Below are 25286 nucleotides of genomic sequence, written 5' to 3'. Positions count from 1 at the left end.
ACTTTGGGTGTAAGATTCAGATAATTATTTATTAAAAGCTACGTATTTTAAATGAGAATAAGAAAGAAAAGTATGTCTTTGTGCCCCTTTTCCTGTTCATGCCCTATCGGCCCCCTGGCTAAACTTTGCTAGATCCGCCCCTGCACAGTTACCAGCCGTCAGCTACGTGAAAAGGATCCTGGTGTAGAAAGTAATATTAAATACATTCTAACAACAGCTTATCAAGCTTAAACGTGCTGCTGTTGTTCAGCCGCTGGTTTCCTCTTTCTGGTGCAAAGTGGGCCAAAAACAAAGAAGAGAGACGGACTCGCGACAGAAAAGCCGATCAGCTGATCATTGATCAGTTTCATGATTGAAGTAGCGGCAGGAGAGGGAGAGAGAGAGAGGCAGTCGGTCCATATATCGGTTGTTAAGCTTAACGTGGGAACGCTTTACAAACATTCAGAGATGAACTTACACACTTGCTTTACTTCTCTCTGGGATAACTTCCTCGGAGATGAAATGTCGGTTTGGTAGCGAGGCTCCAAATGCTCAACCAGACCTCTGACAGATCTCGCACGCCACCACCGCTCTATCACGTGACGCATACTGATCCGACGTGCTACGGTTCTGAGCTGAGTTATGCTATGTCGTAAGTTTTGTGAGGTGCGTTTGTGATATTTAATGGATCAGATTATATTTTTTATTTCCCTCCGATATCCGATCAAGTAATTTAGGTCAGTATCGGACCGATACGTAATATCGGATCGGTCCATCTCTAGTAATTACTAAGATTTCTGTCTAACTCAGAGCATCCAAGACAAAGGTAATCTAACAACACACGCAAAGCTGTACTGTGATGTTTATGAACACACTCAGCATGGTGGAGGGGCTGCTTTGCCATTCAGGGCAGGACGTCTTGGCTCAACAATGAACGATGTGTTCAAAGCTGTCAGCCGAGAAAGTGCACAAGGCTACATCGGGCTCTCTGCGTTAACACAACTGAGAAATATGAATGAACCCAGACAAAAGTATCTCATTATAGTGCAAGTCTGATAAGCAGCTACAAGAAATGTCTGAATAATGATGATGCTGCTAGTAAATTTAGGAGTTTGTTGTTACAGTCACTCCTGCCTGTGACGGGTCTAAAACCTCACGTGACCTTGAAAAAACCCCATTAAGTTTGTTTACTAGCAGCACACACAAATATCCCTGAGTCTTTGATCGTTTTGGAGGGTTTTCCCCTAAAACTTGTATCTTGGACTAAAATCCATTATCTCTTACAAATGAAGACTTTGTTTCTTTCAGTCACAGGACGGTGCAAAACGGCTAAAGTTGAGTGACAGCAGTGTGTCCACAGCTGCTGCTGGTGTTGTGACCAACGTGGCCAAACCAGGTGGAATCAGGAGGAGCACCCGACACAGGAAACTCCGTGGAGAGAAAGCACTCATCGTTTCAGCTAATCAGACTCTGAAAGAGCTGAAAATACAAGTGAGGAATTCAGATTATTGAACACAAAGTAGTGAGTGGGCCAGCTTGACCAGACTAAATCCACTGTGCCTGTCATTGTCCAGATCATGCACGCCTTCTCTGTGGCTCCATTTGACCAAAATCTCTTCATTGATGGAAAAAGTCTGACAGATGACTCAGCCACACTGGGTAGCCTGGGAATCATTCCAGAGAGCATCATCTGTCTGAAGGTACACATCAGTTTCCTCATCCTGACACAACAATCGCTAGAACAATAATCTGACGTCTACAGGGATTCCATACATTTTCCTTTTCCTCCAAATATGTTCTGTTGTTTGGCTGCAGGCTGATGAGCCAATAGCAGATTACGCTGCAATGGATGATGTCTATCAAGGTAAGTAGGCCTGTGTTTGCTTCCACTGCAGCTGGATTAAAAGAAGGATTGCTTTCTGAAATTGGCTGTTCTACTTTGTTCACAGTGAGAATGCCTGAAGAGGGATTTAAAGGTGAGCATGCTTCCTCTTCACTTGTTTTACTTCAAACATAATAATGGTGTCACAGTGTAGGGCACAGAGGCACTGCAGCTGGGATATGGACCAGGTGAAGAAAAAAAAAGTTGGAATGACACCAGTAAACTCTTTCTTACTAACAAGCCCAAATGTTGGAAGTAGGAACCACATGTGGGCTGTCCCAAGTTCCTTGTGTCTGAAACAGCCTGTATATTCAGAATAAAGGATTTAGCCTTCAGATCTGAAATCTGCCCTCTTTGTAATAGCTGGAGGAGAGTCACAGGTAGGGGTGGCTGTAGGTCAGGGGTGGGCAACTCCAGGCCTCGAGGGCCGGTGTCCTGCAGGTTTTAGATTTCACCCTGGGTCAGCACACCTGAATCACATGATTAGTTCATTACCAGGCCTCTGGAGAACTTAAAGACATGTTGAGGAGGTCATTTAACCATTTAAATCAGCTGTGCTGGATCAAGGACACATCTACCACCTGCAGGCCCTCGAGGCCTGGAGTTGGACACTGCTGCACTGACTGGATATCTGGCTGCTCCAGTCTGCATGCCAAAGTATCCTTGGACACGATACTGAACCAGCTGATCAGAGTATGAATGTGTGTGTGAATAAGCACTGCTGCTGCAGAGCCGCCTGCATGTATAAAGAGAGACGACGTGTTTGTTTTCTAATGATGATCGCTGTTAGAATCAAAAAGGAGCTTAAAGCAGGGTATTATTAAAGACAGGCCTACCCGTGTCAGCAAGTTGTTAGCCGGTGTCCATGTTTTTCCCAGTCCCATCCACAAGTTGGCAGCAGCAGAAAGCAGAAAGTCTAAGGAGCTTGGAAAAGAAAGCTTGTTGAAGATGAGAAGCTTCCTCAGAACTGAAGAAGCTTCTTGGATGAGATCTTAAAAACGTCTTTGAGAAACTTAAAGAAGTCCAGATGCTTTTCTGTCCAAGCTCCTTGGACTACGATGACCTGGACGACTGAGATCCTTCAGACATAAACTCAAGGACTCACAATAGGATTCACAAACAGCTGATGTTAGGGCTGTGCAATATGACCTAACTCTCATATAAGACATTTATCATCCTGATAACCAGATATATCACAAAATAGTGCTTTTACTGTAAACTCTGTGAATCTCAACTCGACCTGTGTGAAGTGTTTTCAGCTGGGCGTCGTGTACCTGCGGTCGATTTTGGCCGATGCATGAAGCTATACATTTTTAGATGCAAGTTGTTTCTTTGTGAGCATTTATTACACGGCGTGCTGCAGGGAAATACCTGTTCTAACGTTTGAGTCTAAGGTTTATGTGGAGCACCTGACGGCTCTTTTTTCGTACTCTGTCACGTGATTCTTGAGTGGGTGGTAGAAGAGAAAAAAATATTGCCATAAACAGTGTATTTTGCGACACCACGAAGCAAACCGTACTGTATATTATGAAATGATAGATGTTTTTTTATATTTCATCATATCATTCGTCATACAGACCTGTCACACAGCATGTGACTGGACTGTGTTTGTATTTCATTCTAATCACTGTGACCTCCTCTAGGCACCGGGCTGCTCGGGCACTGAGGACAGCTGTTGGTAGCTGTGCTTGAACTGGAACGATGACGGATGGAAACTTTAAAAAAGCTTGAATATGTGTGTCCATATAAATAAGCTCTTTAATTTGTTCTGTACTTTGTTTTTCTACATTTTGAGTAGGCTTTCTTTGATAAAACTGTGACTATCTTGCAGAGTTTCTCTACATGAGGTTGTCTGGCCTTTGGTATGAACGTTTGTAAAGAAACCAGGCTGGAGACGCTGTACTCTGAGACCTGGCTTCAGTTCAGATCTACTGTGGGTCAAGAAAATGTTTTATTTTTGAATCTTTTAAATTATGACAGAAGACAAATTGAAGATGATGCTCTTTTTTCTGTTATGTGTAAGCTTATCTTGTAACTGCAGAGTTTTCAGGTTTGTCAGAAGAATGCACTAGTTACTGTTAATTATTGCAAATATACTGGCTCATAAATCTTAGAACATGTATTACCTCCACACAGTCATGTTATATATACATATATAAATATATATATATATGTATATATATATATATAAGTATATGTGTGTGTTTGTACACACACTCGATGTGGCGTTTGCAGTTACATAGCTACAAAGTATGGAAATCATACGCTGGAAAGAATGAAATGGTGAGAAACAAATGTAAGCAGTGACACGTTGTCTTCTTTTCACTGTTATTTCTTATAAACAATAAAGTTATTTTCAAAGCACCCTGCCTTCACGTCATAATTTTGTGTTCATTCATGGCCTGACACCGCCCTCTCAGTTCATGGGATACTTACTGAACAGTGTTCACTAACAGCCAATGAATGAACTTGCTCCAGGTTGCAGCAGCAGGTCATCTGCGTTCATATCATCCTATTCCTAGCATCGTCTTTTCTTACCTGACTGAACTGCATCCATGTAGTCTTCCTCTGTGGTCTTCCTCTTCTCCTCCTACCTGGCAGCTTCTCACTTCATGTATAAACCATGCCAGCCGCGCCTCTGTCCCCAAACTCTTACCTGTGCTGTCCCTTCATTACTCACAACAAACATTTGACCTCCAGCTCCGCCTCTTGTTGTTGTCGGTGCAGCGTCTCCAGCCCAAACATCGGACGCCTCTCACTACCATCTTGTAAATCTCCCCTCTCAGATATTACACCAACACCTCTCCACCCTACCTGCACTTTCACCTCCTCTCTTGTGTACTGTGCTGTGTTGGACACCAGGAATTTAAACTTGCCCACTTTCACTACTTCCACTTGTTACAGTTTCACCTTTCCACCCGCCTCATGTTCTTTTACCCATTTTCATTCCTCTTTCCTCCAGACCATACCTCCAGCTCGTCAAGCTCTCACGTCTCACTGTTGCTCAGTGTTGTCTGTGGGTGTCACAGTCCATACAGACTTCATCTGTTAACCCTGACGTAGTCCCACCCCCACCTTAAACCCACCCTCACTTTTGTGTGCTTCCTAAGTTCCTCACATAGTATCACAGGTCTTGCCTCAGCTCTATTGTATATTTTCTGTAGATCCACTGAGAGACTGTGCAGCATCTTTTTGTGTTCTTGATACTTCTGCATCACTAGAAAGCAAATATCACATCTGTAGTGCTCAGTATGAAATCAGACCGTGCTGCATGCTGATTATCACCTCTCTTCATAGCATACCTTGCAGTGGTGTGGCACAGCTGCTTATTGGATGGAATCATACATGGTCACAGTAGTTGAAACGTGCACCGTTATTTTTCCTGTTATCTAAATTCTAGTGAACCACTGAAATAATGACTTCTTGAACTTGGGCCTGAGATAACTGAAGGATTCTTTGTTAAACTGTGGATCGGTTACACTAGTTATGTTTTTGTTTGCATTGAGTGCTCTCTCTCTGAAACATCCCACAAATGCAGTGAACTGAAAGTAAGTCACAGAAATGTTCAAAGCAACAGTCGCTGTTTGAGAACAGTTGGTTATAAATAAGGTCCCTGTGGTGAATGAGCCGTTTTCTGACATTTAAACCAGCGCTCCCCAATCTTTGTTGCTCCACGGACGGTTTAATGTCAGACAATATTTTCACGGACCGCCCTTTAAAGTGTGGCGGATAAATACAACAAAACAAAAGAGAACAACTAGTATTTTGTAAATATAGTAATGAATTCACTAAGTAATTGTGTAACTTTATTAGCAGCGTCCTCCTGAAATGCACCAACAACACTGAGCGTAACATCCTCCTCTCTGCCCCTTAATGCTCTCTGGTCGCTATGGTAACGCGTAAACAGTTTTTCAAAATAAGAGACACAACTACAACACGGGAAAGACCCAGGGAAACGGTGTTAACGATAAAAACCCTGAAAACCATCAACTTCACACCCGAGCCTCAACTCTCGTGGCCCGGTACCGGTCCGTGGGGAGCGCTGATTTAAACCGAGCATCCGCTGTATTACGAATATATGACAGATTCTTGTTCCAGGGAAAAGCTTTTATGTATTTGTCGTTAATTTAATAATTTGTAATGAACTGTAGGGCTGTTGTTTTGTTTGACACGAGCCCACACTGGGACGTCCCCGGATAGAGTCCCGCTGCGGCTGTTCTGAATGAATACTCCGATGAAGGCCCAACGATCATACTGTGAAATGATTAAATGACGGATCATATCGACAGGACGGTTTATAACAAACCAGCTTTGAAGCAAACCGCTCGCTGTAATGAGACTTCTTCAACCGGAAGTGTCCCAATTTGTTCACGTACTGCGTGTCGCCATTTTCAAAACAGTTGAGCTTTATTGCGCACAGCAGAATTGTTCAGCAGAGACGTTTAAATAAAGACTCGGATTGAATAATTGAAGGTACAGCCCTTAGTGAACGCTGCGTGCTGGGTGATCGTCTGCGGTTTATTATACTGGGAGCGCGCTTCACTAATATTACAGTAACTAGTTACCTTCTCTGGATTACATTAGCAACCTTAGCTAAGGCTACAGCTGGATAGCTAGTTACATTGTGGTAAATACAGGTTTAAGAAGACTGAACTTTAGTTGCTGATAAAACGTAGAGCAGTTGTTTGATGACACAATAAAGACACCACGCGTTACCGTGTCCGTCATTACGTGGTGCTTTTAAGACACTAGATTATGTTGTAATAAAAAAACATTAGCTTTTTACACACTGGTCAAATAAACTGTGCACCTCTGTGTGAGCTTTTCTCATCCCCGTATTACTTCAGCATGTTGCCAATGCACAGAGTGAGTACGTTATAAACGTAGTGTTAGTAAAAAGTTCCGATAATGATGCGGGCCTGATTGTGTGTTTGAACATGAAATGATTAGAGCTGTGGTTGGTGCAGTCGCCCTGAAACCTCCAACATGATGGAGCTACCCAACTACAGCAGCCAGCTGATGCAGCAGCTGTGGGCCTTGAGGAAGGAGGACCACTTCTGCGACTGCACCATCTTGGTGGGAGAGGGTCGTCATCGCGCACATAAACTGGTGCTGGCTGCCTCCAGCATGCTTTTCAGGTAGACCGTGATGACAGGTGACTCTTCTAAAGTCATATATTTGGACGTTGTTAATCTAAATAATCTCAGCAGAGATCATTTTGAGTCAAACTCAAGTCATGAAGTTTTAGTTTTGCTTTTTGTCAGCTGGACAAAAATGTTGTATTTATTGAGGAATGTGAAATATAACACGTGAGTAAAGTTTCTGACCAGGTGTTACAGATGTTATGTACTCCTTTTGTTTGCTCCCATCAGCACGGTGTAAAGGTGGCTGCTGCAGTCACTGTTCACTTTTATTAAACGGGAGCTTTAAAACAGAACGGTGTTGTCTTCGTCAGGTCTCTCCTGGATGGCTCAGACACCATCTCCATCGACACAGCTGTGGTTTCCTCGCAGGAGTTTGGCTGCCTCCTGGACATGGTCTACACTGGGAAGCTGCCTCCAGGCAAACACAATGTCAGTCGCATAGTCTCCGCTGCAGACAGCCTGCAGATGTATGACGTGGCTGTTGGCTTTAAGCAAGTCCTCACCAGCCTGGTGAACCAGAAGCCCCCAGTATCAGTGAGCTCTGCTCATGTGCCAAACCTCACCGTGACCAACAAAGCCCCGGATATGAACCCTGAAGGCTCAGCCTCGCCCAGCAAGCACAACCTGACTTCAGACCAGGCGGAGGTGACGGAAGAGCTGAAAAAAGAATCGTTTGAGCATGACAGCGATGACGCAGACGAGCCAGCGATTAAAAGGGCCCGCATGGAGCTCCCTGACACATCAGGTCGTTCTTATGTTTAAACCCGTAGTTTGGGGAATTTAATGGCGGGAGTTAAAAGAAGGAATAATTCAAATCACACCTTTACTGGAAATAGTCTAAAACAAGCGTGGGCAACTCCAGGTGTTGAGGGCCTGCAGGTGGTAGATGTGTGCTTGATCCAACACAGCTGATTTAAAGGCTAAATGACCTCCTCAACATGTCCTGAAGTTCTCCAGAGGCCTGGTAATGAACTCATCATGTGATTCAGGTGTGCTGACCCAGGGTGAGATCTAAAACCTGCAGGACACCGGCCCTCGAGGCCTGGAGTTGGACACGCCTGGTCTAAAATATTCTCCCTATAATAAATATGACATCAACTAGATTTTATTTTCTGTCCACAGGGCCTGAAGACATCAAATCCTCAGAAGGTGCAGACACGTCGGCAGCCAGGCTGTCCAGCGAGCCCGGTCTCCTCGCCGACATGTCGTCTGTTGTGGAACTGCTGAGCCAAGCTGCAGAGAGCCTGACAGAAAGAGAAAGACAGGTACAACAGGGGGCTTCTTCAGTTTGAACTCCATTTAATGCCATCTTCCCTTAGATCACGGCTCGGCTACCTTTCACACCCAAAGAGCCATTTGGACCCGGTTTCATAAAAAAGTGTGTTGTTTATGAAACCCATGAAGTGCTACAGAGAAAACTACATTTTATTCATGTAATAAACACATTTTGAACTCTTAAAATAATAACAAAAAACAAACACAATAAAAAAGCTGAACCTAAATGATCCAAACATAAACTGTCGTGAGCCTCATCCTCATATCGCCCCTGGGCTTTCTGAGCGCAGAGCCTCGACCTGAATCTAAAAATTAAATAGGAAAAAAATGTCACTAAACAATGAAAAATAAATATTTGCATCAGCATAGATATTTATCTTACCTGGTTAATGGGACGTCAGCTCCTGAGCCTCTGAGACCAACGTCTGCAAATCGATACTGTGTGAAGTTCACGCTGTCGTCTGTGAGGCGTAGCTGTTTAACATAGTTTGTATGTGGAACTGAAGACCCATGTTTATGTGTCGGGGATGGCATTCCATGTTTCAGTTATTCCGGTCTCTCATCATTCCAGTTTTTCTCAACCACAGTGGGCTGCTGATGTGAAGTGTGACGCTTGTTTGAGCGATGAAAAATAATCAAATATAATTTTATTTTAATAGTTCAAGATCACAGTAATCTTCCAGTTTAGAACTACAATTTTAAAAAAGAACTAACACTAATAAAATTCACTTCAGTGAAATACTTGTAATTTATTGTCCCGAGCTACACGGAGCTGCACGTGGCTCCAGAGCCGCGGGTTGAGAACCCCTCCTTTACATAGTCCTTGTATTTGCAGCATGTACCTGTTTCAACTGTAATACGCACGTTGTTTAACATGTTTGTATCTTGTAGACTTTGAACGATAGCTCTCCAGGCTGTCCTCCTTTGGACTCTGGCTGCTTCTTCACTGATGCTGAATCAGTGTTAGCAGTCACTCAAACATAAACCAAAACACTGAACTCCAGGGATGAAGCACAGTTGTGGCAGACAACAACAATGAAAGTGTATCTTTAGGTAGTAGATGCAAAAGCACATATTTGTTCCCATTTCGTTTTTGACGCGTCTCACCGTGTGGAGAACCAGCACACTTGCTGTGCAGCTGTTCACACCTTATGCTGCTGCTTGTTGTCTGCGTGTCAGCACGATGCTCCTGGCTGTCAGCTGCAGCTCTGTTTCACACCCACAGTCCCAGCATCCCGAGCCTGTCTGACCGCACCACCTCATGGTCAGCGTACTGTGACCACACAACTCATTTAGAGCTAAACCTGTCCTGTGATGACTCAGTGTGTGTAGCTTTGCTCTCATTTTACTCGGGCTTGGACCTCCATCCCAATCCCAACACCCCTGTGCTTTCCTGCTAAACAGCAGTTCAAAGGAAGAAAATCCCACAGAGGCCTGGGGCACCTTCCACAGTGAGCATGGATTCAGTGTGGGCGTGGGTGTGGTACGGCTCCATTAATGTGGGGTGGCTGTAGCTCGAGGGCACCATCTACTGACTGAAAGGTTGCTCCACAGTCTACCGAGGTATCCTTGGGAAGACGCTGAGCCCCACGTTACTGTGTGTAAACGCTTGTATGTGTGAGGCATGTTGTCCCACAGTCACAGAGACTGCTCTGATGGACTGCAGCAGTAATGCTAAGCAGAGTGACAGCTCATGAACACTGCAGATCAGGTAGCATGTGGACATTTACTAAATGTTCAGTTATATCAAAGCAGGAATTTCATTTTGTTTGCACTTTGTGCTCTTTCAGGTTGTGTGTCAGTGCTGTGAGGAGGCTGATCCCAGCTCCGTGTTGGAGAAGCTGATGAGTAAAGTGAAAGAGGGTCAGATGGGAGAGGAGGGGCTTATCAAGCTGCTACGCACAGTCAAGCAGAGCGCTTCATCCTCCTATCCCACACAGCTGCTCCCTCTGCTGGAGGAGCTGGAGAGGAGCATACGGCAGCCCGATGACAGCCAAACTGGAGGTAAAGACGAGCACTCGAGCACTGGGAGTAACATGAAAGAGAATGTGGTGGTGTCAGTGTAGTTCTGTCTTCATTAAGGACCGGTTGGTATTCATATACATATCTGTGTCCGTCCAACAGATCGACAGGATGTGATAGAGTGTGATAGGAAGCTTTTTTAGTGGATGTCTCTGCGTATTTTGAGTGTGTTGTCCATGTTTGCAGCTGACTCAGAGCAGAAGAACAGAAGTGAAGATCGTGTCCAGGAAGAAGTGGAAGATGAAAACAGTGACGAGGTGGAGAACAAGGAGGAGCAGAAAGATGCAGCTGTAGCAACAGAGTGTTCCCCTCCCTGCTCCTCTCCTCCCTCCTGTCACTCCAAACCTTACTGCTGTCACTGGTGTAAGAAGAGTTTTGATTACAAGTGTCGAATGCTAGCCCACATGAAGCGCTGCTCCCTGTCCCAGGAGTGTGGGCAGCAGTGTCCCGAGTGTCCTGAGAAGCTGTCTAAGCGGGCCCTGCAGCGCCACCGGGCCGAGGCTCACCGCAGCGCCGCTCGGGTCAAGAAGAAGGTGGCCTGTGACCTCTGCGGCCGCACCTTCGCCCACCCGTCGGGTAAAGTCACGTGACATTAAAGCTTTACTGAACAGGCAAGATTATTGATGTGATCAGTGTCTGTGCCCAACTCTGCACTGGAGCAAACAGCGTGCTAAATCCATCTCACATGTTCCTGCCACCGCACAGCTGAAGCTGTTCTCAGGCTGAGATGTGAGGGCTTTATCTACAGTGCCAATGTTGGTGATGATCAGAGCAGAGTAGGAACCAACGATAAAGTACTGACTTGTTTCTTATTATGGCTTCTGGTTTCAGCGTTTACTGTACAGAAGCGTCAGAAACAGTAAAACTACCTGAATTAGCAGGCAAATATGAATGTAGGTGAATTACCAGCAGACTGCTTTGCAAACATGAGGCTGCTGGTTTAATTCCAGTCAGAGATGGAAGCTAAGCGCTGTGAGCCAGCACTGCTAACTGCTGCACCACAAACCTCTTTTTCCTGCCCTCCACTGTTTCTTTGGTTGAGTGGAGTATAACTTTGTGTTGTGCTGCTTTACATTTGATGTTGGTTTTAGACTACAGGCTGTACATTGGGAAATCTCAAAAGGACTTGAAACAGGTCATTTTACCACCAAACAAACCTTCTAAGGCAGGAACACTGTACCTGACAGATGTGTGGTTTCCCCGCTGTGCACTCGCCTCTGGTCAACACAGCTGCAGTGCGTACAGCGTAGGCAGCAAACATGTCCGCTGTTTCCCTGGTATGACAATGCAACATGAACTCTGAGCTCAGTTCAGCTTGGTGCCAAATCCTGAGTGCAGTACAGCCATCGTTTCACTTTGTTCCATTTAATGAGTATTTCTCATTTCTTAGGTATGATTTACCACAAGCGCACTGAGCACTTTGAAGAGAAGCCGTTTGCTTGTGATGAATGCGGCGCCAAGTTTGGTGCAAACTCATCTCTGAAGAATCACATGAGGCTGCACACAGGGGAGAAACCCTACCACTGCAAACACTGTGACATGAGTTTCAGCGTGGCTGCTGCACTTGCATACCACACCAAAAAGAGACACTCTGAGGGTAAGACACACACACACACCTGTGGGGTTGTGTGATATACAAATGGTGATATGTGTCTTTCGCGTGTAACATCTTGTCACTGATATGAGAACAAAACAAAGATTCAACATCCAGGACAAACCAGAGAGATAAAGTCTCGAGACTTCAAACCCACAGAGTTATGATGCTGTCTGACACAAACACACAGGAGCGTCGTGTGTGGTTATTACCTGACACTGTGTGTGTGTGTGTGCCAGTCGATCGCTGTCTGTTATACACTCCTTGGTCTGAGTCTGCTGAATCCACCAATCAGGAGCTTGTATCTGCTTCCTTAGGCCCTTGTTATGCTCACATGTGGCGTGATGATTTTCACATGACGTCCTGTGTCATGGTGGCGTGTCAGACGTGCGTCGCAGCTGGGTTGAGGACACGAGCGTACGATTTTTTTGAAGCAGCATTTCAGTGATAATCCTGCAGAGAAGCTCAGAGACACACAGAGGTCTGTGCGACTGAGCTGTGGGCAACAAAACACAACAGCACAGCCAAACTGGGCAGTTTCCAGTTTGGCTGTGCTGTTGTGTATTTTTTTACCCACCTTTAAGACCTTTGGGTATCACTGCATCTGTGTGATGACGGTGCAGTGGTGAGCCAATCAGAGGGTCTACTGGCACCTCCAGGCTGTTTGCTCTGCAACACCCAGAAACCACCAGGATGCACTTATTCATGATTGACGGTCATCTGTGTGATCATCTGTTCCTGATGATGCAGTATTTATATCATGCATCATGAACAGACAACATTTGTGTGCTTCTTTGATTTTCCAGGGAAGATGTATGTGTGCCAGTACTGCAAGGCTGTCTTTGCCCAGTCCATAGAGCTGACGCGTCACGTGCGAACACACACGGGAGACCGGCCCTATGTATGCCGAGAGTGCGGCAAAGGCTACAGCCAGGCCAGCGGACTCACTGTGCACCTGCACACCTTCCACCGTAAGAACAGTTTGCTTTTTATTCTGAGTAAAAATACTAAGTTTAAAATTTAAAAGTCTAAAAATTATCTGTATCTGCATTTACATACTGGCTTCTTTTAAAATATGAAGGATTGCCACTGATGAACCATGAATGAAGCTGTTTTTGGGTTGGGGGGCACTTTTCATTTAACAGCCGTGTGGTCAAAGGCTGAACTTGAAGTTTTCCTGTAGCGGCTTCAGGCCAACGTGATTAATAATAGAACTTTATTGAAGGTGAGAGACTGCACCTGTACGTGCCAGCTGAACACTGCACTGTGAATATAACAGGCACGTCAGACGTACGCTGTTGTTGTGGCTTCAGTCTTGCAGACGGCCTTTCTGGTCCTACCAGTGGGTCACATCTCACCAAAGGGTCTGTTTTTTGGTGCACAGCAGTAACAGTCTCATATGTACAAATCGTGAATAATGTGAAACATCCTAAAGGTGAAACCCAGTAGAAGCGTCCACACGTGGATCTGATCTGCTGCCTGGGTCTTGACAAATCACCATCATCATCACCCTGCAGCCGTGTTTCCCGACCTGTTGGAGCACGGCGCACCTATGTGCCGCGCTCCAACAGGTCGGGAAACACTGGTCTACAGGATAAGTTCAGGGTGGCTGTCTAGCTGGAGCCTGATTTAAACTTGTGCCAGTTATCAGAACACATCATGAAGAGGTTGCACCAAGGTTCAGTTTCCTTTCTTACTGGGAGCAATGGGATTGTTCAGGAAATACCCCAAACATTAGTAACCAGTGAGGGCTTCATCAGTATGTAACACAACCAAACAGGTGTTCGCACAGGTTTCAGTGACTGTGTGTTTGCTGCTGTGTCAGACCTGTCAGAGCCCCACGACTGTCAGAAGTGCTGTCTCAGCTTCTCGTCGCTGGAGGAGCATCGGCAGCACATCCAGGAGTTTCACCCAAAGGAGTTCCACAAGTGTCCCACCTGCAGTAAGCTGTTTACGAGCGCCGCCCTCCTGGACAAACACAAGCCCACGCACACTGGGACAAAACCCTTCAGCTGTGACCTCTGCAACAAGTCATACCAGGTACACCGAGCCAGTTGGATGTAGCCACCGTGACGGCTCCATGTTTGTAGTCTTAGCTGCGTCACCAGATGACAACACACTGCACTGAACACTGTGAAACGCTGTTGTATGGAATACTGGTGCAAGACGTGCAGTGCAACTGTTTGCTTTGCTAAACGCTCCATCATTTGTTCTTTTTATCATGTGGTTCAGACATAAACGCCGAGAGTGGCCGTCTCCTCACTCCTCCACACAAGTGAGCAGTCAGTGCAGTGCCTGTACTGGAACTGGACAGCTGGCTGAAGACTGGCAAGCACAGCGTTTTACCCAAACCTGAAACATGTTTGAGCCAGAATAGATCAGTCAGATAAACATATAAGAAAACAAAAGTGGAGCACAAACGTGCTGGGTGACCTGTGTCACACAGCAAACAACAAATATTTCCAGGGAATTAAAGGCAGAGGTAGCAGCTACTTCCTGTGTTGGCCTGTCAATCAATGCATGGCTTCACCCAGCGTGTGTTAGGATGTGTGGCTGAGGATGGACGTGCAGTGTGTTGGATTCATGTTTCAGCTGTGGAGGCCCCTTAGGCCCACACAGGACAGTATTGGGCAACTTGTGACTGCACAACTAAACACACACATTCATTTGTCATCTGTCTTCACATGTATTCATACATATACATATATTCTACAGAGTATTTGACATCTTTCAACCTGTCTTTTGCCATAGCAACTGTCAGGACTGTGGTACCATAACAGGACTAACCACCCCGATGTGTTTGCCAACCACACCCGGCAGCTCAAGAACCTGCTCCAGTGTGATGTCTGCTTCAAGTTCTTCCCTAGTTCCGTCAGTTTGGCCAAACACCAGGCTGCTGAGCACCAAGGTGAGCACAGGCCCCACACAGGCCCCACACAGGCCCCACACAGGCCCCACACAACCAGCAGTCCTGTGACAGAGCCGCGCTGTCCTTCACTGGAGGTCCAACAAAAACAGAATCTGTCTTTAATTCAAACACGAAATAATAATAATCATAATCATCTCTGTGTTTGCAAAAGATGACACAGACAATATTAAGCTGTCTGCATGTACTGTGAGTTATTTTTCTCCCACACTCTGGGAGGGGGGAATTAATGATGCATTCACAACCAGAACATTTTCTCTGTTTTCTCCACTACACATGCAGAGTGTTTTAAACTCCCCACACACCACAGAACACAGTAAATACACCAGCTGTGACACCTGTGACTGTTCCACGCATAGACTCTTGTTTCTGTAACTTGAGCTTAAGCACACAGAGCACCTTTGTCATTGCTGTGACCTTCAGTTTGTTAAAGCTCAGTGTTGCCCACACAGAGACCGTCACATACAGTCACTGTGAAAAACCTCTGTGTGCACCTGATGGTTGAAACAACACACTTCAGAATATAATGGTCGAATGAATGAGTGTACCAGTGCGATTTTAGGCCCTCTATGGTTGAATACACACTTGTTTGTGGAGGTTAATCAAACCTATGGTGTACTGTGATATGGCCAAAGAAATATTGTGGTATCAGTATCGCCCGGGCTCCAGGCTCCAGGCCCAGGCTCCAGGCCCCTGGGACTTGGATAAGTGGATGGTTGGGATTTCTTGTGGTCTTGTTCTGTGTTAGATCTTAAGTGTTGTGGAGAGGTTGGTTTAATGTGCTGTTTTCACTGATCCTGAGTGTCTGTCCTCCAGGCTCTGTGGCTGTGCTGGGTGGAGATGAGGACATGCAGGAGAACATCTGCACGGAGCATATCAGCAGTGAGGCATTCGGGTGCTCCCTCTGCTCCACGCTCTGCTCCTCTCAGCTTAAGCTGCAGGAGCACCTGCTCTCCTGCCATGTGGAGACACAGCAAGAGCAGGAGAGCCGGGAGGAAGAGCAGGCCTCCACCTCCTACACGGTAATAAGCACATCACACAGAAGTACAGATGTAGATGAAATCATAATAATATCCAGCAGGTGACACTTTCCTGACAGCATGTGGTGTGAAATGTTTCCTGTATTTGTCGAGCTTAATCTTTGAGGCTCATCAGGATGATGATGGAGTAGTTTGTTCAGCTCAGGTGCATCCTGGGAGAATTTGCAGCATTTATATTTCAAACCAAGCTGAATCAGCGTATCTGACCAATCACATCACTGCATTTGGCAACCAGTGAGATGGAAACAGTCAAAAAATGCTGTTTTACCTCAGACACACAGCGAGGCGCTGCTCCGGACCCATGATGTCACTGCTTCCTCAGGTGTGGTCCCAACTTTATTAGCACTGCATCCTGAAATACGTATGTAAGCGGCCGTGATACAGCTGTAACTGGATGGGACGGGAGTCTCTTGCCCTTCCTGTGTAGGAACATGAGGACCAGCTGATCGCGGCTTGATGCTGACTTCATGTTTTTCACATCTTTGAGGATGAAGTTTCTGCAGTAAAGAGTTCACTGGTTGATAAGGCATCCGTGTGTGCGCTGAAGCTTGTGTACTGTCACACTGCTCCACTGTGCTGTGTATTTGTTTCTAATATTAATAACAGTAACACAAAACCGTGATTTGTGTTATAATTTTGATATGATGCTTTCCATTCACTTCATGTGTTTACTGCACATTGTAACCAGAATGTGCATCAGACCAGTGAAAGTGTTCCCAGAGTAAGCTGCAGCCGAATAACAGTGAAACTGACTGAATGCTTATTAATGAGTACTGAGAGTGCAGCAGTGCTTCAAACCAGGACACCAACAAGAACACAGCAGGGAGTCGGAGCCTTTCCTGGGTGTGTGTGTGAGATGAGCGCTGGTTTGTCACTTACAACTAAAATAAGTCGTGGCTTCACTGAGTGCAGAAAAGCTGGAAACAGTTCATTTAAGCAGTGCAACCTTTACAAAACGTTCCATGTGACTATCTCTGTCTGGCTCCACAGGTCATACCAGCCAATCCAACAGGGAGCAGACAGGAAGGGGCGGAGTCTGAGGAGCCAAGGCAGCAGGGAGTTGGTCAGCAGGTGTTTCTAGCTCTGGCAGATGGGCGAGAGGTGAAATCATCAGCAGAGCTGGTGGAGGTGAACATGTATGACCTTCTGAACAACTCTGTGGCCTTCATCTGCGAGGACAAACCAGCAGGCTGCGACTCTTAGCTGACATAAAACATCAAATTACACAACACTGGCTGCTGAGCTTGTCTGTCCCAGTCCCAGCTAATGACAGCCCATCATTTTCACAGTCTGCTCACGAGTTACTGACACACTCAATGGAAGTATATAAGGGTTGTGTTGTTTTCAAGTCAGCACTGCATAAAGACATGAGAGCAGTGATGTTCCCTGCTCTGTCTGCAGCTCTCAGCACTGAGCTCACTGCATATACAGGTTTACATTGTCCTTAAACATTAGGAAGATTTGTTAGACACTGACTCCACACGTGGGACTAAATCACTAAACCGTGAAAGTTTATGGTCACTGTGGGCTGGTATCTGTGAACGCTAATAAACATGAAATACTTGACGCTGCTCTGTGGGATGTTTCCTGCTGTTGTAGCTCTAAAACGACTGCATTTAAGATTTCTCACATCAAATAGTTCACACTTGTTTATCCTGTTCAACGGTCAGTATTAGACCACAAACCATCGTTAATTGCAAATAAAGAGACGTGTGGCTTTATTACAGATGTGTTCACTTATTTATTACAGGTTCACAGAAGGAAACAGCTGACAAGGATCAGATAAATACAAACATCCACTGTGGTCAGCTGATAAACAGCAACCCTGAGACAAAACAATCCAGCTGTCCTCAGGACAGTCCAACGAGTCCAGACCGAAGGCTTCGGACCCGGTCTTTCAGCTAGAAATAAATGAAATCCATCTTTTAGGATAGACTGTGCCGGGAAAAGTTCATCTCTAGACTAGATGTGGTATTTGATTTGTCCTTCACTGAAACTGGAGTTCCCACTAATAGAAGACGAGTCTGTATTTGATGTATTATGTTGTTGTAGATGCAGTAAGAACAAACCGCCTGCTGTCTAAATCACTTCAATGAGCTTATCTTAAAAAAATTATATTTGCATAAGCCAGTAGCTAACATGGATGAAGAACTTCCTTCTCTCACCCCAACCAATCACAGCAGATGGCCCCGCCCCTCCCTGAGCCTGGTTCTGCCAGAGGTTTCTTCCTGTTAAAAGGGAGTTTTTCCTTCCCACTGTCGCCAAAGTGCTTGCTCATAGGGGGTCATATGATTGTTGGGTTTTTCTCTGTATTATTGTAGGCTCTTTGCTTTAAAACATAAAGCACCTTTTAGGCAACTGTTTCTGTGGTTTGGTGCTGTATAAATACAGTTAAACTGTATATCCAATTAACATGTTTAAATAGTTTACATTCATCATCTGGATTATTGCATCTTGAAATATCACAATCTGCTTTTCTAGAAAGCTGAAGATCAACCTTTCTGTGAACTCAGCTGACAGTCTGCCCTGGATCCACCAACAGGGTTTGATGATGGTTGAAGTTAGAACAGCTTCAATTGTTGGTGAATCTATGGTACTGGCTGATAAAAAGATGACCCCCCCCAGTCAACTGTAGGACATACTATCAGCCACTTCCATGATCCAGCCTGGAGCAGAGCGCCTGGTGCTGAGCAGATTGGACAGTGTCGGGTTTTTTCTTAGCTGGTTAATACCAGCTGTAAATGTGCCTTAAAATCAAATCAGCCTTGTGAATCTGTGGAGAAGTCCACAAGGCCTCTTTAATTCAGGGTGATATCGGTGGAACTTTTGTGTCACAATGTAGCACCTGTAAGAAGTCAGAAGGCAAAAAGTATCATGAATTTTCAGGTTGGTGTATAACCTGGTGCAGCTCCACGTTCTCACACAGTCAACAGTAAATGCTTCATCAGGCTGCACAGTCTCACTGAGCATACACAGTGAACAGCAGTTATTGGAAGAAACTCCACAGATGCAGACACACAAAACCAGTTCAGGTGTGTCCACCAGCTCCACCTGTGGGACTCCAACAGTAGTCGGCAGCCATACTTAAAGACTCGTAATCTAAAGACGTAACGCCAACCCTGTAGTGTTTCACACTGCAGTTCTTCTACAGGCCACTAGATGGCAGCTACTTGTAGCACTCGAGGTATCAATAAAAGGAAAAAGAACCTCTGCCAGAAGCTACGTCCTAAAATCCCTTATTTCAGTTGTCCCGTAGTTTAATAAAAATATAGCTCACCACACCACAGCTGCTAGCTTGCTTGCTAACAGTGATAACTGGTAAAGATATTCCACGCAGTGATAAATTCCACACTTCCAAGGGTGCAAGTTCAAGAAGACCTTTTATTTCTTCATTATTTCTTTTGGACGTCTCTGCCATCTGCTGCTGGTTCCTAGCTGGTCAGCTTCTTGCGGGGTAGATAGGCATTAGTGATCTGGCTCATCACCACCAAGGCAGGGAATAGAGGCAGGATGAGGAAGGCCCACCACGCCACCCCCTTCACCGTGGCCTGGAACCAGTCAGTGAACATGGCAGACATCACTGTCACTGTGGAAAACAGGTAGACCACCAGGCCGCAGGTGGCATGGTACAGCTTCAGTCTGGACGAGGGGCAGGAGAGACGCAGCAGCTTAGGGAAAATCACAGCGATGCCGCAGGCCGTTTGGAGCACAGTGGCGCTCAGCGTACACATACCCAGCAGGCTGTGCCAGGAGGCCAGGTGTGGCAGCTCTGACACATTCCTGCTGGCCACAATGAACCAAAGTCCAGTGGCTGCAGCGATCAGGACCAGAGCCTGACAGAACCAGTGGAGACGGACTTTACTCTTCCATGATTTGAAGCAGAAGGGAGATCCCTCTGCTGAGAACAGCAGGATACCTTCGGTCATGCACAGGCAGTACTGCAGTGAGAGGAAACAGAGATGTTAGTAAAGGGGCTTATACGGTGTTTTAGTGGTGATACAGATCCAGTCATGAAAACTCAACAAGCGACTAATGAGATGTAGAGTTGTGGGAATTTATTCTAACGCCTGTTGGGTAGTTTTCTGTCTAATGCACATCAAGCTTTTCCCAGTTGATTCAAGGAGACAAAGCGTGTGCTGAATACACGAGTGACATCTAATGTGATTGTGAATAAGAAACTAATACAGCAAAGCGCAGCATCAGCATATTATGGGATGGGCCTGTAAGACTGTTGGTGGAAGTGGATGATTATAGTTCACTCATCATTTGGCTACAGAAAGATGTAGCAGGATGAATAATGAAGTCTATATTCTCAGACATATGGACAATAACCCAAAGCATTATCCAAGACTTTCTCAAGGCAAAGAAACAGGACATTGTTCAACTGCCAGTCACCTGATCACAACCAGTTCAGCTACAGGAGACTAAACTAAAGGTCGACAGAGCCACAAACAAAGCAGCGACTCCCAGCAGAGCAAGAAGGAAACTTTTGCTGATGTTCTACACTCCAACCAGTCACTGACTGCAAAGGATTTTCATCCAGACATCCAGTATTTAGCATTTTACTTCAAATTATTTTAGCCTGTCCAATTACAGTTAAACACTTAATGCATCATTTTTGTAAAATTCATTGAATTAAAAGCTGAAAATCGGCACTTCAGTCACATCTTGATTGTTTGAAATGCATCATGTACAAATGTACAGACATTTTGTACACAATGTTACTTAAATCACTTTGCAAAAACAGTAATACACAATGTTACAATGCAAAGTGAAGAAATGTGAAATAAATGCTTTCCACCATCTGTAACACAAAGTATTTACAATATAAGGCAGCTACAGGTGACTGCTGATACTCAGGTGACTGGGATTTAACACTACATAGGCTCCAGCCTATAGACAGAATCCAGAGAATGGATGGATAAATACAGTTGAAGTGAAGCACACACACGTAATATACAAAAAGAAATTCACAACAATCTCAGACATTCATCTGCACAGGAAGCTTCTTAACATTTAAAAACACAACTGTGAGCAAAGTTCTTCTACAAGCAAGTCGTTCAACATTCATGAAACACTGATTTTAAATCTAAATAAAGCTTGATTTTGATTTTCATAATAACTGCATATGTTGAATTAACATTCAGATCTGGTGCATTATTATGGCTGCCACTCTCTGATGAGACACTATGACTGAGTTAAGCACTGAGAGAACAGCATATTCTAGCACAGTGTGTAACACTATACCCTACCATCATTTATTTATATAGCACTTTAAAAACAACGCATGGCCGACCAAAGTGCTGAACAGCAGACATATAAAAAGTACAATAAGAATAATAAATAGTTATTCTATAGTTTTTAACCTGGATTCAAAGACCACAGCTGATGTAGACTGTCTAATGTGAAGAGGAAGATCATCCCAAAGCTTCAGGCCACAGTAGAGAGCGCGCGGTCTCTAAGTTTCAGCCATGATTTAGGGACTGAGAGCAACAGCTGCCCAGCTGAGCCAACGAGGGGGGACATAGGGCCAATATACAGGGGCCCGACCAGTTCAGGATTTTAAAAACCAAGGATTTAAAGACCCTTTAAAGTAGATTCTAAACTCAATTGGAAGTCAGTGTAAGGAGGCCAGAACCGGAGTAATATGCTCAAATGTTCTTTTACCAGTTAAAAACTGTGCCGTTGCAGGCGTGACAAGAGTGACATGGCCAACCCCTATTAAAGGAAGTTGCAGTAATCCAGCATGAGGTTATAAAAGCATGGATGACAGTTTCCAAGTCACGCCTGGAAAGAAGAGGCTTAACCTTCAACAGACGTCTGAGGTGACAGAACGAAGATTTCCCCACCCCGTTTACGTGGCCATCAAAACTAAGTGCAGTGTTGATTTTTATCCCAAGATTAGTAACTGAGCTCGTCAGGTGACGGTCAGAGCAGCAAAGTAACCTCTGGGGTACCAGACGAACCGTTCCATTTTACGTTCATGAAAAATTAAAACGTTTAGAGCCATCCATAACTTAGCATCACTAAGACGAAGCAGGAGTCCAGTCAAGCTATCAGAGTGACTGAAAGGTAGATAAAGCTGGCTATCGTCAGCATGTAGATTAAATGAAATTTCTTGTTTTCGTACCCACTGGCAGGAGATACAATGAAAACAGTAGTGGCCCAAGAATAGATCCCTGTGGTACACCCCATGGTAGAGGGGCCACAGACACAGTCTTATCCACCAAAGTGCCAAGGTGGAAGTTCCCACACAATGCTGTAGTCGAGAGATCAGCAGTCAGATCCAACAAAACAAGCAATACATGTTTACCACAGTCCATTGCTAACAAAATGTCATTCATAACCTTTATGAGAGCTGTCTCTGTGCTGTGAAACGGCTTAAAGCCGGACTAAGGAGCTTCTGGAATCGATCAGGTGATCCATCAGCGGATTGTGAACAATCGTTTCCAGGATCTCACTCAGACTTTCTTTATCACTGCATCAGATATATTGTATATATCAGCCATCTCTAAGCGTCTTTTTCTGAGTGTTAACATGCCCTCCTGCCAACCCCTCAAATCTATTATTTACAGTGGAAAGTTGACAGAGACTGGAGGAATGTAGAGGGCTGAAAGCTAGCAGGAAAAGAGGAGACCTATTTTTGAGAATACATCTGCATTCATTATTTGAAATATCCCCTTAACCAGCTTAGAAAGCCATGTGAGTGAAGAGCCACAGCTGAGCATTTACTCCAGCGTGTCATTAGAAAGGAAAGACATGGCCATCAGCTGAGAGCAGTTGTGGGTGAGAGGAGGGAGACGAGTGTCTGTGTTTGTGTGAGGACTGTAAACTTACAGCGACAGACATACACATCGGATGCCAAGAGAACAGACCTGGAGAGACAAACAGCAGATTAATGAGACAATCTGACCGCGTGCTGGAGCAACAGCAGCAAACTATCTGCCCGCACAGTAATCAGGAAAACCTAAACTTACCCACTCAAGGACACGGACTGTGATGCTGGGTCTAATCTGCACTTGTTTACATGTTTATCATCAGAAACTCAATCATTTTGTTTACTGGAAGAAAATCATGATTATATTTATTTTACTACTAGATTAATCAGTAAAGAAGCCCACACAGCTCTGTGATCATTCACATGAATGACTAAATCAGAACACAAATAACCAAAATCAGTTCCTTATATTTGGCAGGTTTAATGACGGTGATAAAACACTCGTACACAACACTTACTGGTTCCGGGTCTGGACAGCAGGGAGAGGACGAGCGTCAGGCCCAGGCCGGTGACATGAGTCGCTATCACCGCCACTCTCCGCAGCCACACGTACAGCCAGAAGTCCCGCATACCCAGGCCCTCTCCCACCGGGCTGTACTCCACGTCTGATCGCATGCTGCTCGCAGCCTGTCTGGCTACCTGCTCCAGCGCCCGGCGGGAATACGAGATGTGCTGAAGAGAACCGACGAGGAGCCCGTGCTGTCGGGAGGCTGCACGAGCTCCATAGTCGCGCGGTTACAGCGAGGACGAGCCGAGCAGCATCAGAGTCGGTGCTTTGCCCAGGCTCGTGTGTGCGCACAGCATCCCTTCGACGAAATTCATTTTGTTAAGGCCATTTCCGGCTTGACGACGCACACAGAACGGGCGGTGTGATCCCTCCGAGGCTGTAGAAAGTCTGCATACAGTCACGGAGCTGCCAGCAGACACACGCTGGCGGCGCCGGTTCTGCTTCCTGGTTCGACCTTTTCTCGGAGAAACTAGCAGAGGGAGCTGACCCGACCTGTATTTCCTGATTCTCATGATAGTCCGGCCTCGTGTTACAGGCGCAGGGAGAAATACTAAGAACCGTGCATAGGCACAAAGCATAGCCTTTAATTGAGCGAATTTTAAAGTCACTACATATACACAATATGTAAATAGGTGAAAATGATCATTGTAGACTTATCAATTATTAATGCACATTGTTGCAGATCATGTACACCCTGTCAAGGAAACGGCTTTGGCCTCTCTCAGCAGGATAATGCACCCTGCCACAAAGCAACACGTGGTCCAGGACTGGTTTGAGGAGCTGAATCTCCAGACTCCCCATTTCTCAATCCAAACAAGTCCAATCCTCACACGGGTCTTAAAGAATCTGTTGCATCTTGGTTCCAGATACCACAGCACCTTCAGGGGTCTGGTCGACTCAACGGGTCAGGGACCTTTTTGCAGCAAAAGGGTAACAAACATAACATTATGCCTGATCGGTGTAAATGGAAGCAAGCACATTAACATCAGAATTTACATGTATGTTAAATATGTTCCACAGGCCTGTCAAGGTGGCAGTAATTAGACCATTTGTTAAAAAGTCATCAATTTACCATGTTAGCTAATTATAGGCCAATCTTTCTTTCATCTCAAACATTCTTGCAAAAGATGATCACCTGCAGGTTTCAGAACCTATCAGAGTTATCATCTTCTTTGGGCTTTGAGAGCAGACCCATCTCTGCTAGACCTCAGTGCAGCGTTCAGTACTGTTACCCATAATACTTTTTTATAGAGTGATGTGCTGTAGGTATACAGGTACTGCACTGCAGTGGTTTGTATCATATCTATCTAATAGACTCCAATTTGTACATGTAAATGGAGAGTCCTCTTCACACACTAAGGTCAATTATGGAGTTCCACAGGGTTCAGTGCTAGGACCAATTCTGTTTACATTACACATGCTTCCCTTAGGCAGCATCATTAGAAGACATAGGATACATTTTCACTGCTATGCAGATGACACGCAGCTCTATCTGTCCATGAAGCCAGGTAACACACACCAATTAGTTAAACTGCAGGAATGTCTTAAAGACATAAAGACCTGGATGGCCGCTAACTTTCTGCTTCTTAATTCAGATCAAACTGAGGTTATTGTACTCGGCCCTGAAAATCTTAGAAATATGGTATCTAAGCAGATTCTTACTCTGGATGGCATTACCTTGGCCTCCAGTAGTGCTGTGAGGAACCTTGGAGTCATTTTTGACCAGGACATGTCCTTCAATGAGCAAAATGCAAATGCACAAAAAAATTTAAAATTATGAACAGATGGTCTGACAGTAATGCCGAAAAACTAGTTTGTGCATTTATTAGATGTAGCTTGGACTGCTGTAATTCAATATTAGGCGATCCTAAAAATGTCCCATTAACCTTTATTTGATCCAACATACTGCAGCCAGAGTACTGACAGGTACTTGAGACAGTCTGCCTGTTAATCCACACTCAAATTTAAAATCCTGCTCCTCGTATTAAATAATCATCTCAAAGACTTCATAGTACCATATCACCCCAATAGATCTCAGACTTTTCAGATTATCAAGAATGTAGTTAAGGCTGGATCAGGTGACCCTGAATCTGCTAAGTGTGTCTTCACTCACTGTGTTAACCTCTTTGCATTTAATC

At 45.0% G+C, this 25286-nt stretch overlaps 3 protein-coding genes across 10 annotated transcripts in view; 2 read left to right on the top strand and 1 right to left on the bottom strand.

Annotated features, from left to right (window-relative positions):
* Nucleotides 1–4225, top strand: part of usp48 (ubiquitin specific peptidase 48) — a 28225-nt gene extending 24000 nt beyond the window's left edge. For all 3 annotated transcript variants that reach the window (XM_031730465.2, XM_031730464.2, XM_039612221.1), the window contains 5 exons: nt 1288–1470; nt 1554–1679; nt 1795–1843; nt 1929–1955; nt 3505–4225. In XM_031730465.2, coding sequence (XP_031586325.1) covers nt 1288–1470; nt 1554–1679; nt 1795–1843; nt 1929–1955; nt 3505–3527 — 408 coding nt within the window. In that variant the 3' untranslated portion in view covers nt 3528–4225. The remainder of the gene's footprint in view (nt 1–1287; nt 1471–1553; nt 1680–1794; nt 1844–1928; nt 1956–3504) is intronic.
* A 1166-nt stretch (nt 4226–5391) lies between these two features.
* zbtb40 (zinc finger and BTB domain containing 40) lies at nt 5392–17586 on the top strand. 6 transcript variants are annotated; one of them, XM_039612217.1, is made up of 12 exons: nt 5392–5409; nt 6812–6999; nt 7317–7750; nt 8128–8270; nt 10071–10284; nt 10489–10878; nt 11693–11899; nt 12703–12867; nt 13722–13936; nt 14648–14804; nt 15639–15844; nt 16853–17586. In XM_039612217.1, the coding sequence occupies exons 2-12, from the start codon at nt 6848–6850 to the stop codon at nt 17063–17065; spliced, it is 2496 nt and encodes an 831-aa protein (XP_039468151.1). In that variant the 5' UTR covers nt 5392–5409; nt 6812–6847; the 3' UTR covers nt 17066–17586. The 6 variants fall into 6 exon arrangements, with proteins under 6 accessions (XP_039468151.1, XP_039468152.1, XP_031586323.2 ...); XM_039612218.1 differs by lacking the exon at nt 5392–5409 and adding an exon at nt 5846–6334 and having other exon boundaries at nt 6829–6999; XM_031730463.2 differs by lacking the exon at nt 5392–5409 and adding an exon at nt 5846–6334.
* Nucleotides 17587–17733: 147 nt separating this feature from the next.
* On the bottom strand, nt 17734–24324 carry LOC116312937 (cytochrome b561 domain-containing protein 1). The gene is made up of 3 exons (XM_031730462.2): nt 23099–24324; nt 22700–22737; nt 17734–19800 (listed from the first exon to the last, which is right to left on the bottom strand). The coding sequence occupies exons 1-3, from the start codon at nt 23253–23255 to the stop codon at nt 19294–19296; spliced, it is 702 nt and encodes a 233-aa protein (XP_031586322.1). The 5' UTR covers nt 23256–24324; the 3' UTR covers nt 17734–19293.
* Nucleotides 24325–25286: the final 962 nt, after the last annotated feature.

Source organism: Oreochromis aureus, linkage group 5 (assembly GCF_013358895.1).
Source record: "Oreochromis aureus strain Israel breed Guangdong linkage group 5, ZZ_aureus, whole genome shotgun sequence".
NCBI lineage: Eukaryota > Metazoa > Chordata > Actinopteri > Cichliformes > Cichlidae > Oreochromis > Oreochromis aureus.
This window is presented reverse-complemented; position numbering and strand designations above follow the sequence as displayed.